Raw genomic sequence first — 26,556 nt, 5'->3', positions numbered from 1 at the left:
TGGGGCCAGAGCCCCCGGCACTAGGCCCATGAGCAAGGGGCTTTGCCCTGGTCCTGCTGCGGCTTGGCGGCTGGCAGCCAGTCATTCGGCAGGAAGGAAAAGCAGTCACCTGGATGCAAGGGGTATGCGAGCCACCAAAAAGCAATTACCTATCCTCCAGCCTCGGGAGGTGTCTGCTAAATTGAGACCAGAACATGGGAATGAAGTGAGACTGGAATAAAGGAGTAAAAAAGGAGAAGTTTGATTTTTCTTCTGTTTTATGAAGAGAGAAAACAGAGCAGAAAAAAGCTGATAGGACTCAAGGGTGAAATCCTGAAATGGTGGCAATTCACGTGGCTATGGGACAGCTTTGGGTTGGGACCAGCCAGGCTTTAGGGTCTTGCTGGAGTGATGTAAATTGGCCCAGCAGCACTGAAACCAACTGTGCTGTCCTGCTCCACCGTGGCTGAGGATCCAGTGTCCAATGCCTGGGACTGCAAGGATGGGACATCTACTTTTCCCTGTGACTAAAACCACCCTCCAGGTCAGATTCCCACCCCAGTTAGACTCTGAAAGGTAAATTTATTGCCAGTGGTTATTTGAAACACTGAACTGTGTATTTAGCCCATCTCTCTGCCCGGCATGTTGCCAATCTCCTGTCTGCCTCGACTTGCAGAAATGGTCCCAGTGAGACCTCAAACTCACGCATTTCCACGGGGTGCCTGGGGTGAGGAGAGATGGCCCCAGTTCACAGAAAGGTCTGCTGCAGTCAGTGGGTCCTAGGAGAGCACGGAGCCTCCACACCAGCACATGGCCACCGCATTAGGGTTATACGTGAGCTCTGCCATGAGCTGCAGTCCCGGAGCCAGCCCGCCCTAGGTCTGGGGGAGCTCAGCTGCTGACTCTCCTATGGGGTGCTGGGATGCCCTGTGCCTCCATTTCCCTACCTCTAAAATAGGACTAACACCACCTCACTGGCACATGAGGAGCTTAAATACTCCAAGTATTGGAGGCATGAGACCCTGCTAGGGGCCTCTGCACAGAGGACTCATTCTGGGAAGCAGAGTGAATCTGAACCATGAGACACACTTGTGGGGAAGGGGAAATCACATGGCCCGGAAGGGAAGGAAATGTCTGGATGAATCCTGGACAAGGCAGGCTACTGCATTTCATGCCAGCACCGCCTGTGCCAGCAAATGGAGGGGACAGCTAATTTAACAGAAGTGCTGAGCAAGCAGAAATTGCTGGGACGTGCATGCGGGGGGAAGTGTGTGGGACCCCAGCCACCGAGTTCACACAGACAGATTATGGCACATAAACAGGGAGGACCTGAGCTGCAGCAGCAGTGCTGGTGGGCACTACAAAAGAGCAGGAAAGGGCTTTCCTGAGGTGCCCTTAACCAGGGGACAACCACACAATCAAGGCAAATGACAGAGCAGGACCAGCCTGGCCCCACAGCTGCCTTAACACCCCTCCCCATATACGCCAAAGCTCCCATGCGGACCACCTCAAGCTTGCTTTCCCTGGCCACGCAGCAGCCCCTGCAAGGCTTGGAACGGCTGAACACTGATATTTACCCTCCCTCCCCCTCGTTCCCATCTCTGTGTGCCTCCCAGAAACACAGCAAGAGCATGCAGCAGCTCCCAGGGCTCAATGCACCCTTGCTGACCACGCCTGCTAGTGCAGATCCCACAGCTCTGGCAGCCTGAATTGCTCCTCATTATTTATTGTTCATTTTGTTCTCTGGGATGGTGCGATCCCCTCTTAGGATTTGTGCCCTTTCATTTCCAGGCCTCAGTAACTCCTGAACTACAGTTTCATGTGGTTTTGTGATTGTTAACCCAGCATGCAGACGGGGCTATGGCCATAAAAGCTCAATGAATCTTGTATGGCAAAACACAGGCTGTGAAAGCATTTTCTCCTTCATTTGCAGTCAAAGAACATACTCTCGCCACCACGAAAGATGCAACCGCAGCCAGGTTTTCCAAGGAATAGTGTTTCCTCATTGGTGTGCAGAGGAGAAAGGACTATTTCTGCTCAGAGCATCATCAGTCTTTTAGCCCTCATCAGAAAAAGGGTTCCTCCCAGATTAAACCCTCCAGGCCTGTAAAATCTCTCTGTTGTCTTCCCTCCTGTCAGCTGCAAGACTCACCAAGGTGCATGCAAAAAAGACAAAAAGGCCTTTACCTTGTGGTTTTTCCCATGTCGGTACATCATCCAGTCCTCCCCATTGGTGCTGACCTCCAGCTTGTAGGTACGGACATAGTAGCCATTCTGGGTTTCTCTCGAGATGGCACCCTGTGTGGCAATGGCTGTGAGCACAGTCAGGAATTGGAGGTCCACCTTTCCAGGGGAAAAAGTGACAAGAGAGACAGTGGTGACCACCTGAGAGCCCAGGCTGGCTAGTTAGTTCCTCTGTCTCTGAAGAATGAAGAGCTGCAATATCAGTCTGTATCACTCCATCTATGGGTGCACATTTCAACAGGCACAAACCTCCCCAGGCTGACTTCAGCAGGATGTTTGCAGATAGGACCATGGGACAAGAGTAACTAAGGATCTTGATGTCTGTCCATATGGGACCTTCCTGCCTCAGACCAAGCAACAGGATCTGCATAGAAGCTCATGTCCATTAAAGCAGGACAGAGGCTGACTTTTTCCATGGAAAATAAAAGCATAATGTCCAATTAGCAAGTGCTGCAGTTTTTGGTTTTTCCTTGTTTTTTGCCTTTTTTTTTTTTTTTTCCAACATGGGTTGAGAAAGGTCAGCAGAGCTGGCTTGGTAGCACTGCCATGAATGAAGAATGAGATGTCTGCTAGAGGCAATGACATTCACCACCTCCCATTCCTAGTGCCCTTTAGCAAGCAATGTCTCGTGACAATGTGACACAGCCAGAAGCCCCATGCGGACAGACTGTGGCTCTAACCAGCTCCGAGGGAAAGCCTTTGCTCTGTCAGCCCCTACCTGACATTAGCCTGCTCTTGCTCCCCCGGCATCACTGATGAGATAAATATAATTCTAGCTGTTTTTTCATGTGCCCCCTGGAGACTTTGGTCCTCAGGCCAGTGGCGGAGTCAGTGGCCCTTGTAAGTGGCAGAGGTCCCTCAGTCTCTGTCAGTATGCTGGGAAGTCCATCAAAGTTTTGGGCAGGAAGGAAGGGGTGGGAGAGGGACAGCGGGTCAAGTCAGCCCTCGTGCAGGCACGCTAATGGGAGAGCCAGCCCACTGCATTTCATGGAGGTACTGCAGCTCCCCTGCTGCTCGCTCCCCATAAGCCACAGAGGCAATAAAAAGATCCAACAAGCTTTTGTGGTCAAGGGTCAGTTTAACAGCATGACACTCTATTTGGTGGGGGAAGAGACGAGGGGGCTGGAAAGCGTGTGTACCTGGAGGTACTCTTTGTTGCTGTCTACATTGGGGGTCCAGCCATTGTCATCACTGTTGAGCCGGCTCTGTTGAGGGGTCCATCGCCCATCTGAGTAGGTGGAGGAGGCACTGATCTGCATGTTGGAGATCCTGCCAGACTCCATCCCCAGCGGCACGTTGCACTGGAAGTCTGGAGTGGACACACACACACATACACACGGATCAGCTTACAGTCTCTGTATTTCACTCCCAAGTGGAAGGCAGTCCTGAACTATCCTCCCCAGCTGACCCCGAGCAAAGCTGCCTGCCTGGAAGGATGAACAGATCTGCACCATCTTGCAGGTTGTGTGCGCTGACAGATGGCACTGAAAAATGAAAGATGGGGCAGCTTTATGTTTGCACGGCCCTCTGAAAACTAATACAGTCCAGATCTTTCTCCCTTTCTCCATCTCCTTCACCTTTGCACAGTTTTCACACAGTTTCCCTCCCCTCCCACCATCTCCATCAAGATGTCCCAAGTCCCCTTGCCATAAAGTTTCCCAACTTCTTGAAGGCTGGAGGTGAAATCTAAGCACGGACAAGGCAAGGAGTAAGGGCAGGCACAATGGAAGGGTGCTTACTGCTGTGCTACCGGCCGGAACGTCAAGGCCTGAAATGGGCAGGTCTAAAGGTTTTGTGTGCATGTTGAGAGTATGGATACATGTGTGTATGTGTCTGTGTATATGTGCATGTGCTACGTGTGATATCAGGCCCATAGGAATTAACCAGCCAAGAATATGAAAGACTCTGGTATGCTTTCATTTGAGTTTCCTCACTTCTAAGGCTTTAAAAGTCACAGTTAGCTCAATCTCATTGCATGTCTCATATATTTTATGGCAGCTGTCCTGTAAAAACAATAGCAAAGAAAACATGGATAGGAAATACTGCATGGGCCCAAGCATGCTGCTGCTGTAAACCAATGGGGCCCCACCAAACTGCCTGTGTTTTTAATGTGGCCAAGCCAACCCTGGGTGGAAATGATGGGCCAAGTTAAGATCTCAGTGGTATTATTAAAGTTTCAATTTACACCAGCATAAATCAAAACAGGCCTGGCCCTTTAACAGCTCTTATGCTTGATTTCTCAAGCTTTGTGTGTCATTAACATTTTATTTCCCAATCCTTTTAAAGAACAGAATAGGAAGAGGATTAAAGAACAGATCAACTGAATGTCAAGATAGGCAATGGTGAAGAGCTCATGCTTGTCTGTAACTCTCACAGCCTCAGGAGAAGAGCAATCACAACCCAATCACAGAGCAAGAGCCTGTAACCCAGCTGCCCTAGTGCTGCACAACCCCTGCTCTCTGTCATAGGCTTTCAGTGTTGGGTCAGGGACTCCCTCTCTTTCTCTGGGACTGAGGGGTGTCCTGCAGGCTTCTTCCATTGTATCACAGGTTCACTGCAAACCGAGGTTGAGAACTGTAGCTCTGATGTAAAAATACCATGGGAAAACAAACTGAATCTTTCCTTGCCTGCAAGCGTTATCACGAAGAATCAGAATGCTCTTCAATTCTCAAAACACACAACCTACTTCCTCCTTCCACATCAATTTACCTCACTTAATAAGGGATCTAAACCAAATTCTGGTTTGAAATTCTTAGAACTTTAGGCATATTTTAATTAGACAGCCAAGAAATTCCAATTTGTAGTGTGGGGCTGTGAATTTTTGGAAAACCAGAGAGAGGGAGAGTATTTTCCCCTGTGCTTTAATGAATCTGCTGCAGCTGCTGGGCTGAAGTCTTCCCCTAAATCCTATGGGCTGAGCACATACATGAAGGATTCCATCCCAAAAGGTACTGAGAAGACTTCATGAGCAAGTGAAAAGTCAAAGAAAGGTCAGAAAGTGTGATTCTTACTGAAATCTCATTTCTATGAGAAACAGAAAACACACCTAGTGTAACTGCTGTCTGCATTGCTGGTGGGGAACCAGCCCCTGGACACACTCTTGTCTGCCTCACTCTCGCATGTGCCAAGTGCAAGACTTGGGAAGAACAGGTGACATGACTGCCTATGTCATACGCACACATTTCCAACTTACTTTCTGGGACTTCCTGCTGGATCAAGTAGTACTGAGCAGAGAAACCATCTTTAGCCACTGCCAGGTCCGTGTGGAAGGTGAGCGAGAGGACGCCGGTGGTTGAACGGATGTCTGACGGCATCCTAGTGCCACAGTACCTGCCTATCAAGGGGCCTACTGCAAAAGAAAGAGAGCAAAGGTAATGCCTACTTTTCCACCAGTCAAACCCTCCCAGACCCTCCTGGGTCACCAGCAGATTGGCATTACTCAGCAGGGATACCTTAGCAGGACCGACTGGGATAAAAGAAAGACTTTGGGGATGGGCTATTTTTTACATCCGCTGGCCTTGTGCCATGCAGTATGCCGTGCAGAAATATCTACTGCAGCAGGCGTTGCTCTGCAATTTCTGGGAAATGCTCCAAACTGCTCTGTTTCTCTGTGTTGGTACAGAATAGGGAGGTCCTCCCAGCACTGCATGAACTCACTGCCCTTCCCTGAGGGAGAACCTGTGGTATCTTGGAGTGTCCCATGGGGCTCTTCAGATCAGTGGTTACAACAGAGCAGTAGTTTGGGGTTTAATGCATGCAGCCTTCTGCAAGTGCACCATCCCCACAGCTGGCCACAGAGCACCCCAATGGTGCAGCCACCTCTGAGGTTAGGCACCTTTGGTGTTCAGATACAGCCTGCACAGTTTTGGAGCTTTGTGAGACACCAAGAGAGGTTGAGGACAGCAGCGCAGCAACCCATGGCTTACCCTGAGGGATGCCGTCCCAGATGTCCAGCCAGTCGTACTTGCAGTCTCCTTCTCCTGCCTGCAGCGGGTCATGCTCAAGGTCGAAGAGCAGAAAGTGGAGGAGGATTTCTGTCTTTGGCTTGGCTATGATGGTGAAGACACAGTCCAGGTTGTGTGGATACTTGTCAGGGAAACCTGGAGACTCAATAGTGCCATTGGAGGCAGTGAAGTTTCTGGAGCAGTCCTCAGACCCTGTAGTGGCAGGAAAAAACCCGCAGCTTTAGCAACAATGCAGTTTAATGTCAATAGCTTGACACTGTGGAACCCCCATTTTGAGCTTAGAGGGGTTGTGTATTCAGTTCTGGAAACATCCTGTAACACAAGAGCTGTGTGAATTCCTGCAAGGACCAACAGGGTGATTTTTCAAAGCTTTCCACAGATGGAGAGACAAGGTCCATGCATTCACTGGAATGGACAGCATGGTTCTAAATCCCTGAGACAACTCTGCAAACGTAACCTGTACAACACTGCTGATCCCCCTGCCAATTACTCCAAAAACAGGACTAGGAGAGCGATCCCATCCAAAGCCACCCAAAGCCATGGCAGCGATTTGGCAGGCCACCACCCTGCCATGTCCCCCACACTGGTGGTGGGGGCCCTGGTGGGAAAGGGAGGCCACACCAAGCTGGGCTGGGCTTCCCCTGCCAGCCCTAACCCCTGTGTCTGCCACCCCAAAGCCCGCAGAAGGGCCAGCCAGCACACAGAGGGCTGCCATATGCTGTCCTCGCTGCTGCGGCTGCCACCCGCTGGCCATGCTGGCAAAGGGCCACAGCAGCTCCAGTTCTGTTGGAGGAGCCCCCGATCGGGGAGGGGGCTGCCTGGGAAGGAGCAGAGAGGAGTAACAGGGATGTCATCTCTTTGGAAAAGCTGTCCCCAGGGGCTGGTCTCCTGCAACCTCTACTTCTCTGGCACGGACATCTGTGCCTCAGTTTCCTCTTGAGAAAATCAGGAAGCACAAATATTTACACAGTGAAAGGGCCCGGGGGAGGGTCCCAATGTCTCCACTGTTAGCTGAAAACCCTCAGGAAGCGTGCAGTTAGCCTGTGGCCCCCTGAGACCCATGCAAGGGACGATGGCCAGCTCCAGCACACATCCCCACGATGTGGCCACGGCAAGAGCGGGGGTAACAGGAGCTGTGGCAGGGGGTCTCCACTGAGAGGAGGAACAGAGCCCTCTTTCTCACAGACTGAGCTGCCCGCACCAGAAATGCAAGTTATTTCTATCCTTAAGGAAGACCTTTGCGTGGTGAGGAGGGCAGACAATGTTGTCTCTTATTTATTGCTGACCTCAGCACTGGCCTCGGCTGCAGCCGGGCCAGCTCGGTGGCCCCTCTCACACAGCCAAGGTGCCTCGGGGTGGCCGGGGAAAGGGGAATTTGTGTCATATTCATACCACGGTGACTTTGAAACCGCTGTGCTGTGGAGACAGGACAATAGGCAACAGAAATCTGCAGCCTGGAGCTATCGGAGGCGAAAGGGGATGTTAGAGAGGCTGCCGGCCGCCGCTGTAACCCGGCGTTAGCATTCACAAAGGTTTCTGCTTCAGTTTCACTGGGACACCCTCCCTCTCCTCTACAAACCCTTCTGCTCCAGCTCTTCCAGGCAGCATGAACCTTCCCAGGACTAATGGGAGACTTGTTATTCAATTCAGCATTAACCTACAGGAGTCAGGCCAGCAGCCCACAGTAATAGCAGGATCCCAGCACTGCATTATGCAGTGCCTAGCTGGAGAGCTACTCAGGAGAGGCTTTTAATTGACTACCTAATGAAGCAGCCAGCTTTTCTGGTGTGAACCTGTGGGGTAAAACGCAGAGGCAAAAAATAAGGCCAAACAGAAATCACAGCATAACGCCGTGAACAGGGATAAGGGTGTACTTCGTTCCAAACAGCTTGAAAGACAAGTAGATAAACAGGGAAAATAACACAAGCTCTGCGCTAGGGAGAAAATCAAAGCCTAAGCCCAGAGTCAGGGACTGTCCTCTAGAGACAGGAGAGAGACGTAACTATGTCACTGCATTAGACAACGACAGTTTCCTCATGTGGGGCTCTTATTGCATTTGGCATCTTTGTCTACAGTTTGGCTGATAGCAGCAAACACAATGATCAGCTTTTTATAAGGAAGCTGCAGATAATCAGCAGGACTCATGCTGGCTTCGGCAGCACAGACCAGCCTGAGAGGAGACTTTGATGCCCAGCAATGGAGAGCTCGGGCCAGCCCTGCCAAACTGACTCACAAAGTGAGCAGCAGGGAAGCTGGACCAGCCAGGGCAGGTGGCATTTTTGTCAGCCCACAGACTGCTGACTGATACCCATCAGGGGATTCAAAGACTGGTATGTAGTTGTTTGTATGCAGATTGCTCCTCTCTCACACCGTGATAAGCGAAATTTAGCACAAGATATGGAAATAAATGCTCAGTTGAAAAGAGTTGGGTTTTTAGGTCACCTTTAAGAAAGAAAGAAAGAAGCTGCAGCCACGCTGCCTTTACTGATGTGGTCAATGACAATCCAATGACCTTTATAGCTGGTGACACCCTTGCTGGCTACCCTGACAGCTCAGATAGAAACCCAGCACTGCCCACCACCCTACCTGGGAGCCCTGGTGGGGACAGGGGCAGGGCAGATGAGGTGGGCTGGGGGTGCTCCCGGATCACAGGCTCATCACCACTCCTGTGCCAGAAACTGCCTTGCCAGCCTGGATTTTGTGGGCTGTGGCTGGAAGAAAGCGTGGCTATTTCTGGAGAGGATGGCTGCCTGCGGGGGAGGGGGGTGGTGGCAAAATGAGCCCCAACACCACTTCAGATCTGAGGGCAGCTCTGCAGGGACCCACACCGAGGGACACAAACTCAGCTCCAGCCTCCATCCAACATTGATTCTCCCAGATCAGCCCTTGTTTCCACTCCCTCCGTACCAGCAGCAGCGAAATCTCCTTTTCCCCTGAATTTGGCCCCTTGCTGGCTCCCACCCAGGCAGACAGGGTCCCTGCCTGCCATCCCCTTCCACCCACACTCAGCCTGGCCTGGCCACCTCAGCCAGCCGGGCCACTCCACATTGCCCCATGCCCCAACTCACAGCACGGACCCGATGTGAGGGCAGGCACAACCCAGCGCCGTCTGCTGGGCTCAGAGGGGGTGTGTTCAGGGAGCGAGAGGCAAGGGAGCCTGAGGTGGATCGGCAGTCTTCCCACCTGAACACAGGCATTCGTTGCCATCCTCCGTGCTGGCAACTGGCCTCAGCAAACTGCAACAGCCAGAGGAACCACTAAACTCCTTCAGGACTCATCTGCATCCTAACCATTAACAAACAGCAGCGGTGAGCTGGCTGCACCACAATACCTCAATGGCCAGTTGTACAGCCCAGGCCACCACCAGCAACGGCACTTTCCTCACCCACCTGAACCTCCAGGTTCACCTGTCCTCACCGTTTCACAATGAATTTGGGGAGTCGCATTCCAATCATCTTGCAGCAGAGTCTCCACGTTCACATCTACCTGTGACCGGGTTGTGGGCAGCCTGCGCACCTCTGCCTACCACACGGCTAGGCCAGGGACCCCGGGCACCGGTCCCTGTGCTCCCTGCCTTCCCTTTGAAGAGGCTGGGTAACTGACCCTGTTGTGCTCCTTTCTGGTTCTTCACCAGGCATGCACATTTTTATCGTGCTGGATGTGATGATGTGAAAGTCGCATGTGTGTTTTCTTCCAACGCACCTCCAAAGGAATGTGGGCACAGGGCAGGCGCCCGCGTCCCCATGCAAAACACACTCTTGTTCCCCTGGTGCGCAGGCACACCTCTCACCCACGCACACAGAGAGCATTTTATTTTCTCAAGCCTCCTTCTCCCCAGACACACAATTCTGGCAAATATTTAGACAGAAACACTATTAAAAGGCCTTTGAGCAGCTTTTCCTTTCCTCAGTAATAGTTCGGTATTAAAGAGAATTATGAATAGTTCCTCTTGTATCTGCCTAGAAAGGCGCTGCCTCAGCCTTTGACAGCACTGCTGACAGCAGTCCCTTGAAAACTGCAGCTCCCCAGCTACAAAACCCACTTCCAGGGGGAGAAAACACAGTGTCATTGATCAGCCCTGAACCGCAACTCCACAGGAGGGGGAGCTCCATGCACTCCTAACAGAGGGACAATTGCCTCTTAGCCCTAACAAGCTCCACACATGCCAGGGAGAACGGATATATGTTTCTAGTCCTCGAATACAAGACAGCATTTACAGAGGAACCCTGCTTTTGATGCCACACTGTGATCCAAAAACGCACTATCATACGCCACTAACAACTTTACCTTCTTGGAAATGTGATGCAACAAACCTGCTTAAATTTAAAAAAAAAAAAAAAAAGAAGAAAGAGCCCTTTATCTCTGGAGAACATGCTAAAAATCATATTGAAAAGGTGGCCAAAGACATCTCCTTGTGAAGATTGTCATGGCAGATAGCCTGGGAGACAGGCACTGACTCAGACACTCACCTGTCTTGTAGATCTCGTAGCGCAGGGAGAAGCCGGCACCTTGCCGTGCATAGTCCGAGGTGAACTTGATATACAGAGAGGGGCCAGAAGAGATGATGGTAGGAGGTGCTATGTTCCCACAGTGCTTGCCCAGCAGGTCTGCCGCTTCATTGTCCCCATCTCGGATCTCGATGTAGTCGTACCTGTGGAGGCAGGTGAAATGGCAGTAAAACCATCTGTCAGGGAGATGCTTCAGGATGCCAGGAACAAACGCAAAACACTTCTTTATATCTGTATATTTCACACAACATCTTCCAGACAGGTACCTGGGACTCCATCACTCACACCACACCACACACCCCCAACACATTTTTTGCCTTTTTTCTGTCTGTTTACATTTAAGTCCCTTCTTCTGTTGCTCCTCCCATCATTAAGGTATTGCACCCACATCCAGTTCAACTTCAGAGCCAACATGCAAAATTTAGGACACAATTTACCTCCATTTCCACAAGACTCCTTCAGCGTGGGAGCAGCTCAGATACAACTCTCCTGGGGCTACTCTGCTTCCCTTACCTCTCTCCTTAAGTGCCACTGTGCTACTTAGCACAGCTCCGTTTATTCCACTATTCAGGTGGGATTTGGCCAAGCACGCACCAAGCATTAAACAAATAGTCAATGTTCAAACCATGTGAGTGGGTAGCTATTTTGTGCACTGTCTGACACCGCATTGGTCCTTTAACAAGCATGGCCAGTACACTTACTTAGCACTTGGACAGTAATACTGATCCTCTTCTATTAAGTGCTAACAATGATTTTCTGTGGATGAGAAATGCTGTGTTAAGAGCTGGGTAACCACATTCACTATTGCCTGATCCTTGTACACCCTGTAACCGCAACCTGCCTTTGCTAAACCCTACCTGGAGATGTCCCACCTGCCCACTGGCATGGCTCCTGGGCATCTGAATGGTCTGGGGGATGAATGTGTAGGGTTGGAAGAATTGCCTCCTGGTGCAGAGACAAAAGCTTGTTGCAAAGTCTGGCTGGAAGGTGAAACTCCCACAGACTCCTTCATATTTTCTAGGCCATGACTAATGGCAAGGTAGTATCAGGCTCTGTGTGCTGTGAAGAAACAAACAGCTTTTACGTGAACATCTTGTTCTTTAGCTGCTTTCTAACACCCACGCTCTCCCACCCCTCTTCTCCTCTCTGGCCAGCATGCTATTTACAGAAACTGCCCATCTCTCTTCAACTGTTTATTCGCTTTGTATCAACCTGTTTGAACAACATGCTACAGCTCTTCTCAAGGGGCCAGGGAGGGAAAAAGCATTTCCAGGCTGCCAGGAATCTGCCTTTCTTCTTTGTCACAAGATCTTCTGTTTGGGAATGGAGAGTTGAAAGGAGAAGTAGCTTGCTGGATACAGAATGATCCTCATGTGACTCATTCCTGTTCTGCAAAGCACACATCGGCAGGCAACAACCTCAAAACAAACTTACAGGGACTCAGTGTGCTCCTCCACAAAGAAAGATGGCCTGGACGGCTTTGGTTTCACTCCTTTCTGGGACTAAATCAGGCTGCGAGCCAGAAGCAAAATGCCTGCAGATAAAATCCTGTCTACGCCAGACCAAGCACTCAGCTAGCTGCAGTCACCCAGCCTTTAACTTCATTACAGACTCAATTGGCTTGGCCAAGGTGAAATCCAAGCAGTCTTGCGAAGAGGCACTTGCACAGGAAGAGCATTTGGCTTCGTTGGTGGGTGGACACACAGTGATGTAAATGAAGATCTGTTCCCTCTGCTCTCTCCTCAGCTCTGTGTAGCTCCCTATCACCTCGTGACCCCTTATTACCCTGACACTGTCCAGCAGCACCCTGTGTGACCCCACTAATGTCCACCATGTGTGGCTTGATCCCATCATCTCCCCAGGGAGGAGGAACGTAGAGGGCAGTGTTAGTGCTTCTTTTAAGGAGATTTTTTTCCTCCTTGTCTGTCTATTTGTTTAAAGTAGTGCTAAGCAAACAGCAGGGACATTTTGTTCTCTAAATCACTACTTGCTTTCAGTCGCTTGCAGCCCTTCCACATCCGAAGCACACATCTGTGCCGCAGGACTACTGGCTACTACTGAAATTGTGAATATGTGGCAAAAAATTAATTTGGCGAAAACATGAATGTTGGCAAAACACAGTTAACGGAGTGGATTGTAAGAGCTGCCATTTGCATGGCACAGGCAGAGGTTAGCTGCATCCCAGGGAATCACATCTCTTTGTGTCCTCGTGGGGTTATAACTCGCCAACACAGTACACGGCTTCAACTACTTGACTGTAATGATCACAGCTTCTGCTGTAGCCAACACACCAAACATCCTAGTGCTGTCCACACGGCTCCTCAAACCACCCAGTGCTGTAGGAGCCCTGGCAATTTCAGAAGCGAATTCTGGACCAAGAAGTATTTGCTTATAGAATGGGTGAATAACTTCCAATAATACATACAATTTGGGAATATTGCAATCTGCTCATGGGCAATCTGCTAATGGAAAATTAAAAGAATGAATCTAGTAAGTAAATCATCAGGAAATATTTGCCTCTGAATTAAACCCTGTTTGGCTTCATCCAAGCATCTAACTGAGCTTTCTCCTAGTGGAGCTAATCCTTAATAAATCAAACATTACAAACAACTAAAAAAAGCCCCTAGGAGAAGGTCAGGGAATAATTTTTGCCAAATGTAAAATGAATATAAATGCATTAAGAGTTTTCTTCCCTAGTTAAAAAACTCTTGGCCCAAGCCCTCTACTCCTCATGAGGCAAAACTGTCTTTCTTCAGGTCATATAAACAGAGTGTGAATTGGGAGAGTATTACACTCAGGAGATAACTCCTGTCCAGATGAGCAGGAGGACCTACTTCCTCTCCAACACAGCAATTCAGCTTTAGGCTTTCAAAATGAAACACCAAAGACGTTTGGTCCAAACTGTGAAACTTTCAAACTTCAGCAAGAACACTGGTTAATCCCTACCACAGATTCTTTTGACATCATGTACTTCAGTCATGTCCATGCCTTGGCCCACAATCAAACAAGCTGATAAACCCCATTCTCCTCATGTTGGGTCACTGGCCATGTTAAAATCTAGTTTGGCCAGACCTTTGCTTCAGTTAAGCTTAAGCAACGTTTCCAGACTTTTTTCTTCCCATGTGAAAAACAAGAAGAAAAATTGGAAGGAAGAAAACCCAACCCTGGGGATGTTTTCTACTCTAACCATTTAATTTCCAGATAATTACAGACTAGGGCACAGCTGGGTGGGACACATTTATGCAGCGATAGCATCCAAACTGTCCTGATCATTGCCGAGCAATTTGCATTTCACTTATATAACCAAATCTATTGTTTCAGTCAACGTGCACCAACATCTCTGTGGGCTGACCTCTCCGGCATTACCTCCACTGGGCAAGCCGCCATCTCCAAGCACATTTCATGGCAACTTCTCCCCATCTAGGCATTGCTCCAATGAGCCAACCATAAATATGTGAGGGCAGGGTGCAGCAGCATCTGTAACCCACAAGTATAGTCAATGGATTAACCAACTCTTCTTGCAGAGAAAGTGACCGCAGTTGGCTGCTCCTCCAGTGACACGATATTTTCAGCTGCTGCTTGAGCGGGAAGGCCAGCCAGTTGGTTTGAAACTGCCTCAAACAGAGGTTTCCACCAGGGAGTGTTAAGGCAGGGAGGCAAAGCTGAAGTGCTTTTAACTGCCCAGACAATGGGGGGGTTGAGAAAGGAGGGAAATGCATTGCTTAGATGCTCTTCTTGGAGCTGTTTAACAGAATTAAATGGAAAACATACAATGCTTACAAATATTGCTGTGTTTTTATTGAAGATTTTTAGTAGAAAGTGCTTTGCTGATGTTAAGAGAGCTTTTATAAACTAATTATAAAGCACTTCTAATGCTGTATTACTCATGCTTGCTTGCTTTTTCCTCCAGTCAACCCTCTCTGCTTCCCAGTCTTTCCTTTCTCTCTATTTTTCCTAAGTCACTCTGCTGCTGGCTCTCCAAACAAGTTTGCGAGGCACAATAAAGGCAAAAAAGCCCCAACTTCAGCGATTATGAGAAGACCTCCACCTTTTCAGTCCTTTTCTGTTGTGAAATAGCTAATCATCTGCTCCCTGGCCATTGAGCTGTGCTCCACCATCCCCTGAGGCCAGCACAGACCTTCTGGCACTGGTAAGCTCCAGAAACGCTACCACCCACCTGGGGAGCAGCGTCAGAAAGCCGGTGCCATTCCTCTGGGTGCTCCTCTCCTGAGGCACACAACTCAGCACAAAGCACAGTTTTGGGACTCATACTGCTCCACACATAATCAACAAACCTATTGCCCCTCAGCCCCAGGTCCTAAGAGATGTTGAGTCCTTCCCCACTGAAACATGCTTCAAGGACATTACAGGGACATTAGCTTAGGATGGAGAGAAACACGAACAACAAATCATTTATATGTTCACAGCCTAACGTGAGTCCTTCCCATACAAAGACTTGTGCAAGCCTTGTTTCAAAGCCCCAGGGGGGCTGGCTCCCCAGCCCAAGCTCTGACCTAGCTGGCAGCTTTCTCAGTCTCTTCCTAGAGCTATGATTTGAAGTAGGTGAGGGCTCACACACTGCTAAGCCTAGTTTCCAAGCGCTTGCCAGGGCCAGAGAGAGTTGCAAGGCTCTAACCTGAACTTCCCCAATGTTTAATTTGTAGCTGTTATTTATAGGCATTTCCATGGGGCACATGACTGCACCTGGAAAACAGTAATGATGGGATCCTCACGAGACCCTGGGAGGTAGGACGGCAGAGAGGAGCAGTGGCTAGCCCAAGGTCACACAGGAAGTTTGCAGCACAGCCAAGAATAGAAGCCAGCCTTGATTAGACAGATTATGTTATATTGGAGGAGTCTGGCCTAGATCGACAGACAAATAGGTACTGACTGCATAGGAACAGCCCCAAATTGGGTAATGCCCAGTGTTGACTTGAGCCTTCAAGACCCCTGGTCTGCTTGAGCCACATGTCATGGTGTCTCAAATGCATCTGCTGAGAACAGGAAGAGAACCTGCAATTCTAGTGAAATTCATCAGGCGTTAATACTCTACAGGTAACTGGGGGAAGGCATGGGGAACCTGCCTAGCCATAACGGCAGCTAGTAAATGCAATTGTTCCCTTTGAAAAGGTGGCAGGTGGTTTGTTTCTCAGAAATTGTTATAAAAAGCATAAGCTTTTTACACATCCTCTAAGAAAAGGCTGTTTCTTAAAAAATGAAATAGCAGCTGCAGTATATAGATGGTTAAGAAATGGTGAACCAGCAGCTCTGTGTTTGTTTTGCAATCAAGGGGTGGCTAGAATTAATGTCCATTACATGCTAGCTGGCTTACTCGATTTTTCTGTGTCATCACCCATCTTCATGCTCTTTCATACGCCACCTTCAAACCAAATTCTTATTTCATGGGTGGTTACATTGTGAAAGACAAGAAAACTTTTCTGTGATGTTTATACAATCTTCAGCAACTGCAGGACATACCCTTCAAAGGTTAAGTTGCTGCAGAAGCTACTGGAGACATTTAAACAATATTTTTTTTATAGCCATGATAGCAGAGGCAAGCACAACTGCTGTCTGAGGAAACAAGAGCAATGAAGTTTGATCTTAGCTGCCAGCCCTTAATCAGAGTAATTAATTATAAATACAGCAGATGAATTGGATTCTCCTTTGACTTGAACTGGTTTTACACATGTGTAACTCATCATTTTAAGGGTAATCACTCCTAATTTATCCTGGGGTGAGAAAAGAATCAGTCCTCATAGACACAGATCCTGATATAGATTTGTGCACAGACCTAAAAAGCTTGCATCATATCTAGCTTTAGCCAACTAAACATCCTCTGCTCTCAGTGGAAGCAGACTCCTTACACCCAGCTTGGGATGGGATTAATCGTTCTTCTGCACTGATGACAGAGGTCGTTTAAATCGCTCTTGCTGGCTGGACCTGGACTTTGGGTGGCTGAACGTTGGAGAGATGAATCTGGTCTCAGTCTGCAGCTTGTGGGGCCATTTTTGCCCATGCTGAGGCCAAAGATGCTCACAGAGCAGGCAGAGCTTGCCCTTGTTTTGCCCTGAGGGAAATAACTGCCCCTGGCAACAGCAGAGAGAAACAGGCTATCATTGCTCTGAATCTGAAGGGATTTCACTGGATTTCAGTAACTAAGATGACCAAAACCGGATAGCAGCAGGGGGAGAGCCAGGCTGGGGCGGGGGGGCATAATTGCTTAGGATTTCTCAGAAGTTTGTTTTGAATTTGTTGCATCCAGTTACGTCTTGTGTAATCACAGTATTGTGGGGTTTTGTAATCATTCCACTGTGCTTTGGATTATTTTCTTATCTCCTCAAAACTCTGACCAGAATTTCTGAGAAATGAGAAAAATCCAGTCATCCAGTCAAAAAAAAGAAAAAGAAAAAAGAGAGACAGAGAGGGAGAGAAAATAACCCTAACAGATTGGAAAACTTCTTCAAAAATGCCTTGAAGACAAAAAATGGAAACTACAAATAGCCTCTATTTATACTCCTTGGGTTGTTTTCACCCCCGTACAAAGACCGCTGATGGGAAATCTTTCAGCAGTTATTGCTAACTTACGCAGAAAAAAAAAAGGTAGCCAAAATACATCTTGCAAAGAGAAGAATAAAACATAGCTGCAAACTGCTCCTGTGGCAAGTTCTGATTCAGGAGGGAATTTCAGCTCCTAGCATGTTGCATGCTGCTGCCCCCCCTGAGACGGGAGAGCAAAGGCTCCCCCGCGCTTTGCAGTTCATCCTCAGGCTGCCTTCTTCAAGCTGTGTTGCCAGATCGCTGCGGAAAGGCGCGTTGGAGTAGAGAAGTGCTCTCATCTGGGGCATGTCTGGAAAACCGTTCATTATATAAGAAAACAAGATGTGCTAATGTGCACTTTAGGGGTTTTCTGCAGGCTGTTGTTCAGGAGTTACACATGGCTGTTTAATTTTATTTCTGTCTCCAAAACAATCTCTATAAATTCCTCACCCTTCTATCTTTAGCTACAGGGGTCTTCTGTTGCAAGATGTCTTTGGTATTCTTTGGGGGAAAAAATCATGGTGAAACCAGGAATAAAATATATAAAGCATGTTAAGAATAAGACCCCTTTCCATGGCATTCTGCCTTCTGTTGCTGCTGTAAGGGAACTGAAGCAACTCACAACCCTTTCATACCCCAAAATGCAGGACACTTGAGAAACTGCATTTGCACTTTCCTCCTTCTGCTACAATCCATCTGTGGAAAAAATCAGACTTTGGTTTCTATGTCATTTTACTGTCACTGCTCACAGGCACTTGATCACTAACAGAAAGAAAAAAAAAAAGTATATAATGAAGGGTAACAACCAGGAGGTAAAAGAGGAACATTTACTGCTGAAAAGCAGCAGAGCATGCAGGAGGCAGGGGCCAAATGTTCACTTCGCTTGCTTTGCAGTGGGGGGAACAGGTGAAGAGGATCCCATCTCCTGATGGTTCAGTGCCTGACAGCCCAGGCAATAGATGGAGACCCGTTCTGGCCAGGCTGGCCCTGGTGGCTGAAGGTCTGGGGACTGGCTGGCAGGTGCTGACGAGAATTAGGGGATGCTCACATGCTCTCCTGTGCCAGCGCTGTTCCCAGAGGAAAGCACCCTCCATGGAGCTGTAGCAAGTAATGTCCCATCACACCTTGCTGACACTGTATCAGTTATGGCCTTGGACACAACATGCTGTGAAGAACGAAAGAGCTGGCAATAACTGGGATCAGATGGGAGCTTTGCAGCTTGGCTTTCCACATATCACTCATTTGCACTAGCTTTTTTCAGCACAAAACCAAACCAAACACCTCATTAAGCACCAATTGTATAAAGGAGGCAGCAAGAACAGAGCCCTGACCAGTCCACCCTTGTGCTCCTGGCTGTCTACATCCCTTGTTAATGACGGATGGTCAGCCCGGGACCAGCCCCCCATGGGATGGCTTTCTGACCCCACAGTTTCTCAGACGCAGCCCGGCTCCTGCCTTAGCCGATGCACAAGTAAGCAAAGCTTTGCCGCCAAGGCTGGCCTGCAGCCTCTGCTATTTGGATACTTCCACAACAACCTGACTGCCAGCTTGTAGTAAGAGCAGTTTCTGGGGCAAGCAGCACACCAAACCTGCCTGCTCCCTCCTTGCATGCTGTGTAGGTAGCACAGCATCTCCTACACCCTTCTCACCCCAACACATGGGCACTTGCAGCTCAACAGCCATTTGAACCGAGCCTCGCGGAGGGTCTGAGCACAATCAATGCCTGGACGAGGGCGGGCGCTGTGCCATGCATGCATCATGCCTTGCTGCGCATTCACAGCAGCGGTGGCCTCTCACCCGGGTCTCAGAGGCAGCAGGATCTGGGGGCGCGGGAGGAATTAGCCACTTGTAGGGGCTGGTTGGTACCCCCTGAGGTGAGCTCAGCCCTGCCTGGGACAGCAGGTCAGAGAGGCAGCCACACTGAGGCAGAATAGGGAGACAGAGATGAGGGAGTGGGGCTGCTGCATGAAGCTGGTTGGTACCTTTTCTCCTTAATGGCTCTTGGAACACGGATGGGAGCCTCCCTGTTTCTCCCACAAACAAAGGCCCTGCCACTGCTTTATTCAGGAAGATTTTTCTTTGAAGTAACCCTTTGTGTCACCCTCTCGTTCAGCCACGGCAGTGCGTCTGCTTTGTCCTGCCAGCTCAGCCATAGAGTGTTTACAAGCCTCCCTCACCCTTCCAGGCTGCGGTTCAGCTCCATTGACACTGAAGGCAACAGACTCCTCTCTCGGCGTGTGATGAATCAATTACTTCCTCTGACACTCTATTACTATAGCCCTTACATCTCCAGATTGCAGATGAAAAGACAGGCTGAGAAGGGGGACAGGGAAGGGGAGAGGTCTCCGGAGGTCTCCTTCAATTGAGTTGTTGGACATCTGAAGAAATCCCTGTCTGCCATATTTAAAGACACAGAGAGATGTTTTGCTCCTGAATGGCAGAAAAAATCAGAGGGTTTTCACAAAATAAAACCTAAGAAATCAAATGGGTCAAAAAACTTCAACAAGATGCAGTGAACATAGATCAATGGTGAGTCAGTCCCCTCTGCTGATGGAGATCCCAGACCTTGTTCCTGCCCATGATTATCAGACAAACATCAGCATTACCAAAGGCATAACATGTGAGAGCCAGGCATTACACCTTCCCTTTTCACTGCAAAATAACAACATAAATGAAACCTCACACCAACACTCGCGAAAGAGGAAGGAAGCTGAGCACATGCCTCAAAATCTCATGCTGCTGGTGAGTGGGGGTCCTACTCCTTGTTGGACATCCATCAGCAACCCCAGCTTCGAGGGTTCCCTGGAGGTTTCTAATATGTTAAGCACTTCCCATGCAAACACCCTGCATGCGGCATGGCCTCGGCAGGCACAGGGCTGAGTGCAGGGGCTCTCCCACCACCAGTGGGCGAGTGCTGCCTGTCTCAGCAAAGAGGGACCGCACTTCAAAAAACAGGGCACACCCTTCCTCACACCGACCACAATGTCTTCTGGACCTCTGCAAGAAGTGACATTTGGGGCAGCAACAGCACATACATAGAGAATCCGCCCTGCCAGTTTCTGTGCCATTTGAAACAGGACTAAGTCTTTAGCATACGATTTCTGCTGTCAGACTGCACTGCTTCAGGCTCTGCTTCTAGAAATTTATTAAACACTAATATCTCCATGTCTGACCCAGTGCTACTTTAAAACCACCACCATACTACTGGACTGTGATTGCTCAGCAATGCTGTAAGCAGATCCGAAGAATTCCTTGGGATTTGGGGGGTAAAAAAAACCAACAAAAACACTCAGGTTATTCACTCTTTCTAATGATCTACTGATCTACTTGCTAAGCCAGCATAAGAAGGCATTCTATGATGTGTTTGAACTGATATATCAAAGACAGTTGCTTAAAACATCCTAGCTGTGATTAGTGGACCATGACTGCTATTAACTTATAAGGAATTCCAGGATCACCAGACTGTGGTTTGCAACATATTATTACATTACCATTCAATGGTGGTGTGCAGCTGCTTGATTTAAAGAAAACTGAGAACTAGTCTCAGACTAAAAACTAACCTCCCCCAATTCTTTCAAATAAGCTCTGTGCTGAGCTCTGGCCAAAAGCAACCAGAAACTTCTTCTGTTTTCAGTCTGCTCTTTGCAGTCTGTTCTTTTTATTTTGCATTCATATTTAATTGCAGAATTCACACCCGGCCAGAAAAGGCTGGGAATGAACCAGTCGTCATCTGCAGTGCTCTGACCTGCTCCTGTGTGATGCTGCTAAACAACAGCATTTGGAGGGGAGCATGCAGTGCACTGTTGCTATGTAGACTGGGTTTTATGCCTGCAGATGCCCAGGTCTTCTCTTCTTTATAAGGCAGGGAATTTAAAGTGATTTGCCAAAGCAGGAATGGGGAATAACCCAAATCTCACAACTCCCAGACCTAGTATTGCTGGCAAATCTGCCACTCCCCTGTTACAGCCTGACAATAGGGATGATGATACCCATTAAAAAGGCTGCATGTAGCTAAAGCAAACAGTTGCTCATTAAAAGCCTAAACCAGTTCCTATGGAAATCAAGGTGAAACCTCCCGCTGCCTTTACTGGGCTTTACATCTGGTCTTTATCAAAAAAAGGATATAATTTTTTAATATCGTTCTGGCACTCTCCTTACATTCACTAAACCTTCTAACTCCTGCATCCAGGCAGCAAACCTGTGACATGGAAGAATACTGCTAAACCCACTGTGTGATGCAAAATAAGTGACAGGGACTCACATCCCCACAGATATTTAGGCGCCCGAGACCCTCCTGTTTGGGATGAGCCTCTGTGAATGGTGTCACCTGGTGTCACCCAGTGAGCTGGAGCACTATCGCAAAGACAGCCAAGGGCCTTGGGCTCTTTGCTAAAAGCACGAGCATCTCAATGCTGTGGTTATCATCAGGCCCTTTCAGTGGGATTGCTCTACTACTGTCCCATGGCATTCGTGCTAAGCAGGGTCAGCAAAGATGCAAGGGGCTTAGAGCTGGAGTGTGGCTTGCACTGCACACTCACAAAAGGCACACATTTCTGACACTTTTATCTGGATCCTGAAGCCAGTTAGTGAGGAGTCACCACAGCCAGCCCTGTGCTCGCACCCTCCCCAGACATTGCGGGGGACCCACAGGTCCTGCTCCCTCCCTTGCTGGCCAGAGAGGCTGAGTAAGAAGCCAGTACACCACCACCTCCTCCTCCTCCTCCTTGCTAGCAGGAAGGAGGGGGAGAGGTCTCTATCTCTAATGCTATTGTTCCCAGTGTCACCAGCTGGCCCTCAATTTGTCATCATGCCAACAGGAAACAAGGTGCAAAACAAGATCCAACTCCTACGCACCGGACGTTGGTGAGCTGGCGGGACACAGGAGACCCCACCAGAGCTCCTGTGGGGCCATCACCTTCTGCAGAACCTGGACTTGGTCTGTCCCTACAGGGAAAGGCTCTGGGGCATAGGGAAGCACAGCCGTGGAGCAAGCAGAGTTCTCACAGCTCTGCAGATGGGCAGCAGAGAGATGCGAACAACCTTGAGCTGTTAACTCATGTGCTGGTCTAACGCCGTCACAGCTAGCCCAGTCACTGATGTTTCATTTCAGAAAATGACCTGGGCTTGACGGGAATTATGAACCATACAGTGGACGCTGGATGGAGTTAAAAAACAGTAGAAGCTCATTTAAAGACAAGTTGAGCTGCAGTGTCGTGTTACCCAGACTGAATTATTTCCTGTACGTTAGAAATGTTGCTTCTGGCTACCAATGCCACAAATGTATGAGCAAGCAAATGCCTTCCTTAACATCTCATCTTTGACTTCCCGTCTCTGCAAAGTTAAAGCTCGACTCCCCCAGTGTTGCAGGAGATGCTGTCACTTGCCCTTGCATCCCAGCGGAAGAACCCCCCCAAGCCCTTGTGCTCTGTAGTGCTCTAAATGTTTTTCTCTTTTCTAAGCATTTTCCCAATCTCAAGATGAACGGCATTGTTTCTAAAATGTTTACTAACGAGCTAATTATGCATACTTTTCAAAGCATTTACTAATTAGCTGTCCATAATTGCTGCTTTGTCTACTCTTAACCTTTGCTGATGGAAGGATGGCTTCTTACAATAGTATGCTTTCCTTTGAAGGAGATGGTCAAGAGAGCCAGGCTGAATACTGCAGCCTCCAGCTGCCTGCCTGTCTGTGGGCACTGGGGCTGGCTGCAGCTCCCCCCGCCGCCTGAGCAAGGGATTTGGGCCAGCATCTCTGCTGCTCTCTAGGAAGGATGCAGAGCTGTTTTGTTCCAGTGCTCAGCTTCCTGGAAGCACAGGAGACGGCCATGCTGCCGTAAGAGGCCTACACTGGCTAGCCGAGCCTGTGTGCCTCACCCTTTGTACTGTGGCCTGGGAAGACCAGCGTGTTACTGCCAGTGTCCCCTGGCAGGCAGTGCTTTGCGGGATAGACGCTGGGAGCGTGGTGTCTTCCTTTGCCAAACCTTGGTCCCTCTGCCCTTCAGGCTGGGAGCAGGGGCATCTCCTGCCATGCCTGCCTGGTATCCAGCACACACCAGGATGCTGAACTTGGTTCAACTCTCTTGGCACCTCCGTGGCACTTAGGAGGTCACAGTGACAACTGCATAAATTTCCTCATTACGGTGGCCCCCGTTCCTGTTTCTGGAAACCCTCAGGGCTTGACACGGGGAGCCAAAGTCAGGAGGATGAGCCTGACTGTGCAGCTCCGGGCTGTCTCCAATTTGCTGACTCCTGCCTGTTTCTGGAGCCCCGGGCCCCTGTCTCCAGAAACCCTTGCCAGCATTTGGCATGTGCCACCAGAGGGGGCTGCGAGCCACGGCAGCGGTCCCCCAAATCCTCCCCAGGCAGGGATCCCACGGATCGCAATCCAGTTGCAGCATGTGTTGGAAAGGGCTACAGAAAAACGCGCTGGCATGGTCTGATTACCGCTTGGGCTTTTTTTAAAAAAACAACATTCCTCTGGGGCAGATGTTATGACTCAGCTGAAAGGTCTTCTGCTTGCAGAGGGAGCGCAAGCCCATCCGCTGCAGTCTGGAGGGAGTGTGCCTCTGCCATATGTGTACAGCAATGTCCTGACACTCAACGGCAGCCTAATCCTCTGGCAGAGCCAGCCCAGTGCGGCCGGGAATGGCAAAGTCAGTAGCCAATCTCAGGAGGGAGTCCAAAGAGAAGCCCAGCAGTGGAGGGAGGCACAAATGGAAAAGGTGGCTGGTTATAAATGCAGTGATTCACTCAGAGCTGAGGTTTCTGACCTGGATTTTCCAAGCAAGCAGTGCAGACAGAACAGCAAAATGACAATTAGGAAGGAGCGGGCAGCTCAGCTATGTGACTGTATGAGCTGGGGGACAGCCACCCCTGTTGCACACCTATTGCAAAGGGTTCAGGTCGCTCCTGGGATCACAAATAAACCCTGGCATGCACCAGGCTGCCCAGCAGCTGCCATGCCATGCAGGGAGTGGAAACATTTCGCCACAGCAGCAGCAGCATGCTCTTTTCCACTGGATGCCACTTCCCTGTTCAGAGAGCAGATGCCGACGGTGTGGGGCTGCGGTGCCTGAGCAACAGCTGCACTCGCAGCACAGAGAGGAAGAAATGGTGAGCAGACAGGCTATTACAATTATTTCCGAATAGTTTGGCAGGTCTTTTATCTGAGCATCAAACTTCCCTTTTGGCTCTGCCATTACTGCTGTGGCCCCACGGCTGCAGGACAGTGCAAACAACGGCCCGAGTCCCATACTCCCTGTCACAACATGCCCACTCTCCCGCAACAGGGATCCCTGTTGTGCTGGTACACAAGAGCCACAACAGCTGGAGAAGGCCAATTTTCTTAACCTGAAGTGCCTTCCCAAAGTAAGGCGCTTCCTCAGGGGTGGGGGGAGAGAGAGAGGAAGGAAGCGGGGGGGTGTGGTGTGTGTGTGTGTGTGTGTGTGTGTGTGCGTGCAGTTACTTCTTAATGCAGTTAGACACAGCCAAAAAATAAAAACCCAGATGTGCCTCCAGAAAAACAATAGCAACAACCAGCACGAAGCCACCACCCCTGGCTGCCACCTCCGGGCGTCCATCCCTGGCTGATGCTCCTGCCCTCCAGGCAGGGAGGGCCGGCTGCTGAAGCTGCGAAGCTGCTGAAGCCGCTCTCCGCAGCCAGCTTTCGCTCCGGCATCCGGGCAGCACCAGGTACGCAGGCCCTTTCCGGCCAGCTGCCTGGCGAGGGGAAATCACTGACCTTTCCACAGAGGTCCCCAGGGTGCCAGGCACTGTACAAAACACAGGAGGAAACGCCTCCTGTCCCAAAGGGAAATCTAAAGCAGATACAAGGCAGGCAGAAAGGACACAGTGAAACTAAAAAGACTTTTGCAGATATTTTTGTAGGCCTTAGCATGGGTTTTAGGAATGTAAATGTTATGCTTTATGACGGAGAAACTTTAGCCTAATAAGGTAAAATGAAATGTCGAAGGAAGACGCGACAGAGGAAGGGGTTACAGTGTTTACCTCTGGCAGCTGGAAGCACAGACAGGCCCCACTCCCGCTCCAATAGCTGCCAGGTAGCAATACCAGAACGGGGAAACCTTGTCTGTCCAGAGACAGAGTGCCACAATGGGGTTCATCAGCCTGTCACCTTTGTGTGAATGTGCTCTTTATTAATGATCAGATGTCAAAAGAAGAGCTCTGCCCTGAGACTATTTCTTTGATGCTGAACTCCTGTTCCTGTTAAGGTTCCCACCTGCAGCTGCAATGAGGCCTTTGCTTCTTCGTAAAATACCCTCTGACATTTGGATGAGATTCATTACTAGATGGTCACCTATTAGTACTGCTTAATGCCCAAGAATTACATAGTGTTAATACTTGTCTCCTTCTGGTAGGTCACTTAAAAAAACTCCCTCCTATCAATTTCTTTCAGGCAGTGTTTATCATGCACTGTTTTCATTTGATTTGTCATGCTTTCTATCGAGCACTGTCCGTGAAGTTCTTTCAAACCCACTCCTTTGCAATGCCGGCTCTGGGGAGCAGGCACCCAAAGTCAGCTTGGCTCCCAGCTCATACCTGTGGCCAGCAGAAGCCCAAGTGCACTGGGGATGAACCCTTGTTCATCTTGTTGTCATGTTTCACTTGCACACAGGTGGCAGCTGAGGGGATAGAGGTGGAGGCGAACTTCACTTTCAGTAGAGGTCTAATGTTAATACCTGTTTCTAGAGAGCAATGTTACTGCAGGAGCTGAACTGAATCAGAGACCCTGACAAACCCTCCACCATTCATGTCCCACATGGGGGACCAAACCCCTCCAACCTTTCTGCTTCAACTAAAGGCTCCCTTGTGCACGTATATGCAGAAAGGGAAAAAGTAAGACCATGTAGCAGCCACTTGGAAGATCTGCCATGGTAAAGTAGAAAGCAGCAAAGGGACAACATCTCCAGTGCTCAGGGAGCCCCTCCAGCACACACCACCTGCAGCTCAGGACCAGACCCTGCTCTCTCACAGGCAGCAAAACATGTCAAAAGTTGTCCAAGGTGCTCAGAGCTAAAATTGACAGCTTCCTACATGAGGAGGAAAAGCCAGGTGCCTGGGGGGGTTTCCAGCTCTGTGACCAACATGGCTTTGCTTGCCTGAGACCTTGGAGGAGGAGAAGCTGGAGTCCCTCCTGCCCAGCTCAACCCCTGCCCCACACACAACATCGCCCTGCCTGATACATATCACATACTCTGCAGACTGCAAATATAGGTCTATAAAGCTTTTATTACTGTGAATTTGGGGCAACTGCATAAGCTATAAGAAGGCTATACAGTTCATCCTGTGCAAGCAATAATAAAA

At 49.3% G+C, this 26,556-nt stretch overlaps 1 protein-coding gene across 9 annotated transcripts in view; it reads right to left on the bottom strand.

Annotated features, from left to right (window-relative positions):
• NRP2 (neuropilin 2) overlaps positions 1-26,556 on the bottom strand; it is a 90,607-nt gene that overhangs the window by 50,302 nt on the left and 13,749 nt on the right. For 8 of the 9 annotated variants that reach the window (XM_069781659.1, XM_069781658.1, XM_069781663.1 and 5 more), the window contains exons 3-7: positions 10,658-10,839; positions 6,150-6,380; positions 5,417-5,572; positions 3,363-3,532; positions 2,167-2,322 (exon numbers count right to left, since the gene is read on the bottom strand). In XM_069781659.1, the coding sequence (XP_069637760.1) occupies positions 2,167-2,322; positions 3,363-3,532; positions 5,417-5,572; positions 6,150-6,380; positions 10,658-10,839 (895 nt within the window). Of the gene's footprint in view, positions 1-2,166; positions 2,323-3,362; positions 3,533-5,416; positions 5,573-6,149; positions 6,381-10,657; positions 10,840-11,553; positions 11,685-26,556 lie in introns of those variants that run through there. The other variant, XM_069781666.1, reaches the window with a different exon arrangement.

Source organism: Haliaeetus albicilla, chromosome 4, assembly GCF_947461875.1.
Source record: "Haliaeetus albicilla chromosome 4, bHalAlb1.1, whole genome shotgun sequence".
Taxonomy (NCBI): Eukaryota; Metazoa; Chordata; class Aves; order Accipitriformes; family Accipitridae; genus Haliaeetus; species Haliaeetus albicilla.
This window is presented reverse-complemented; position numbering and strand designations above follow the sequence as displayed.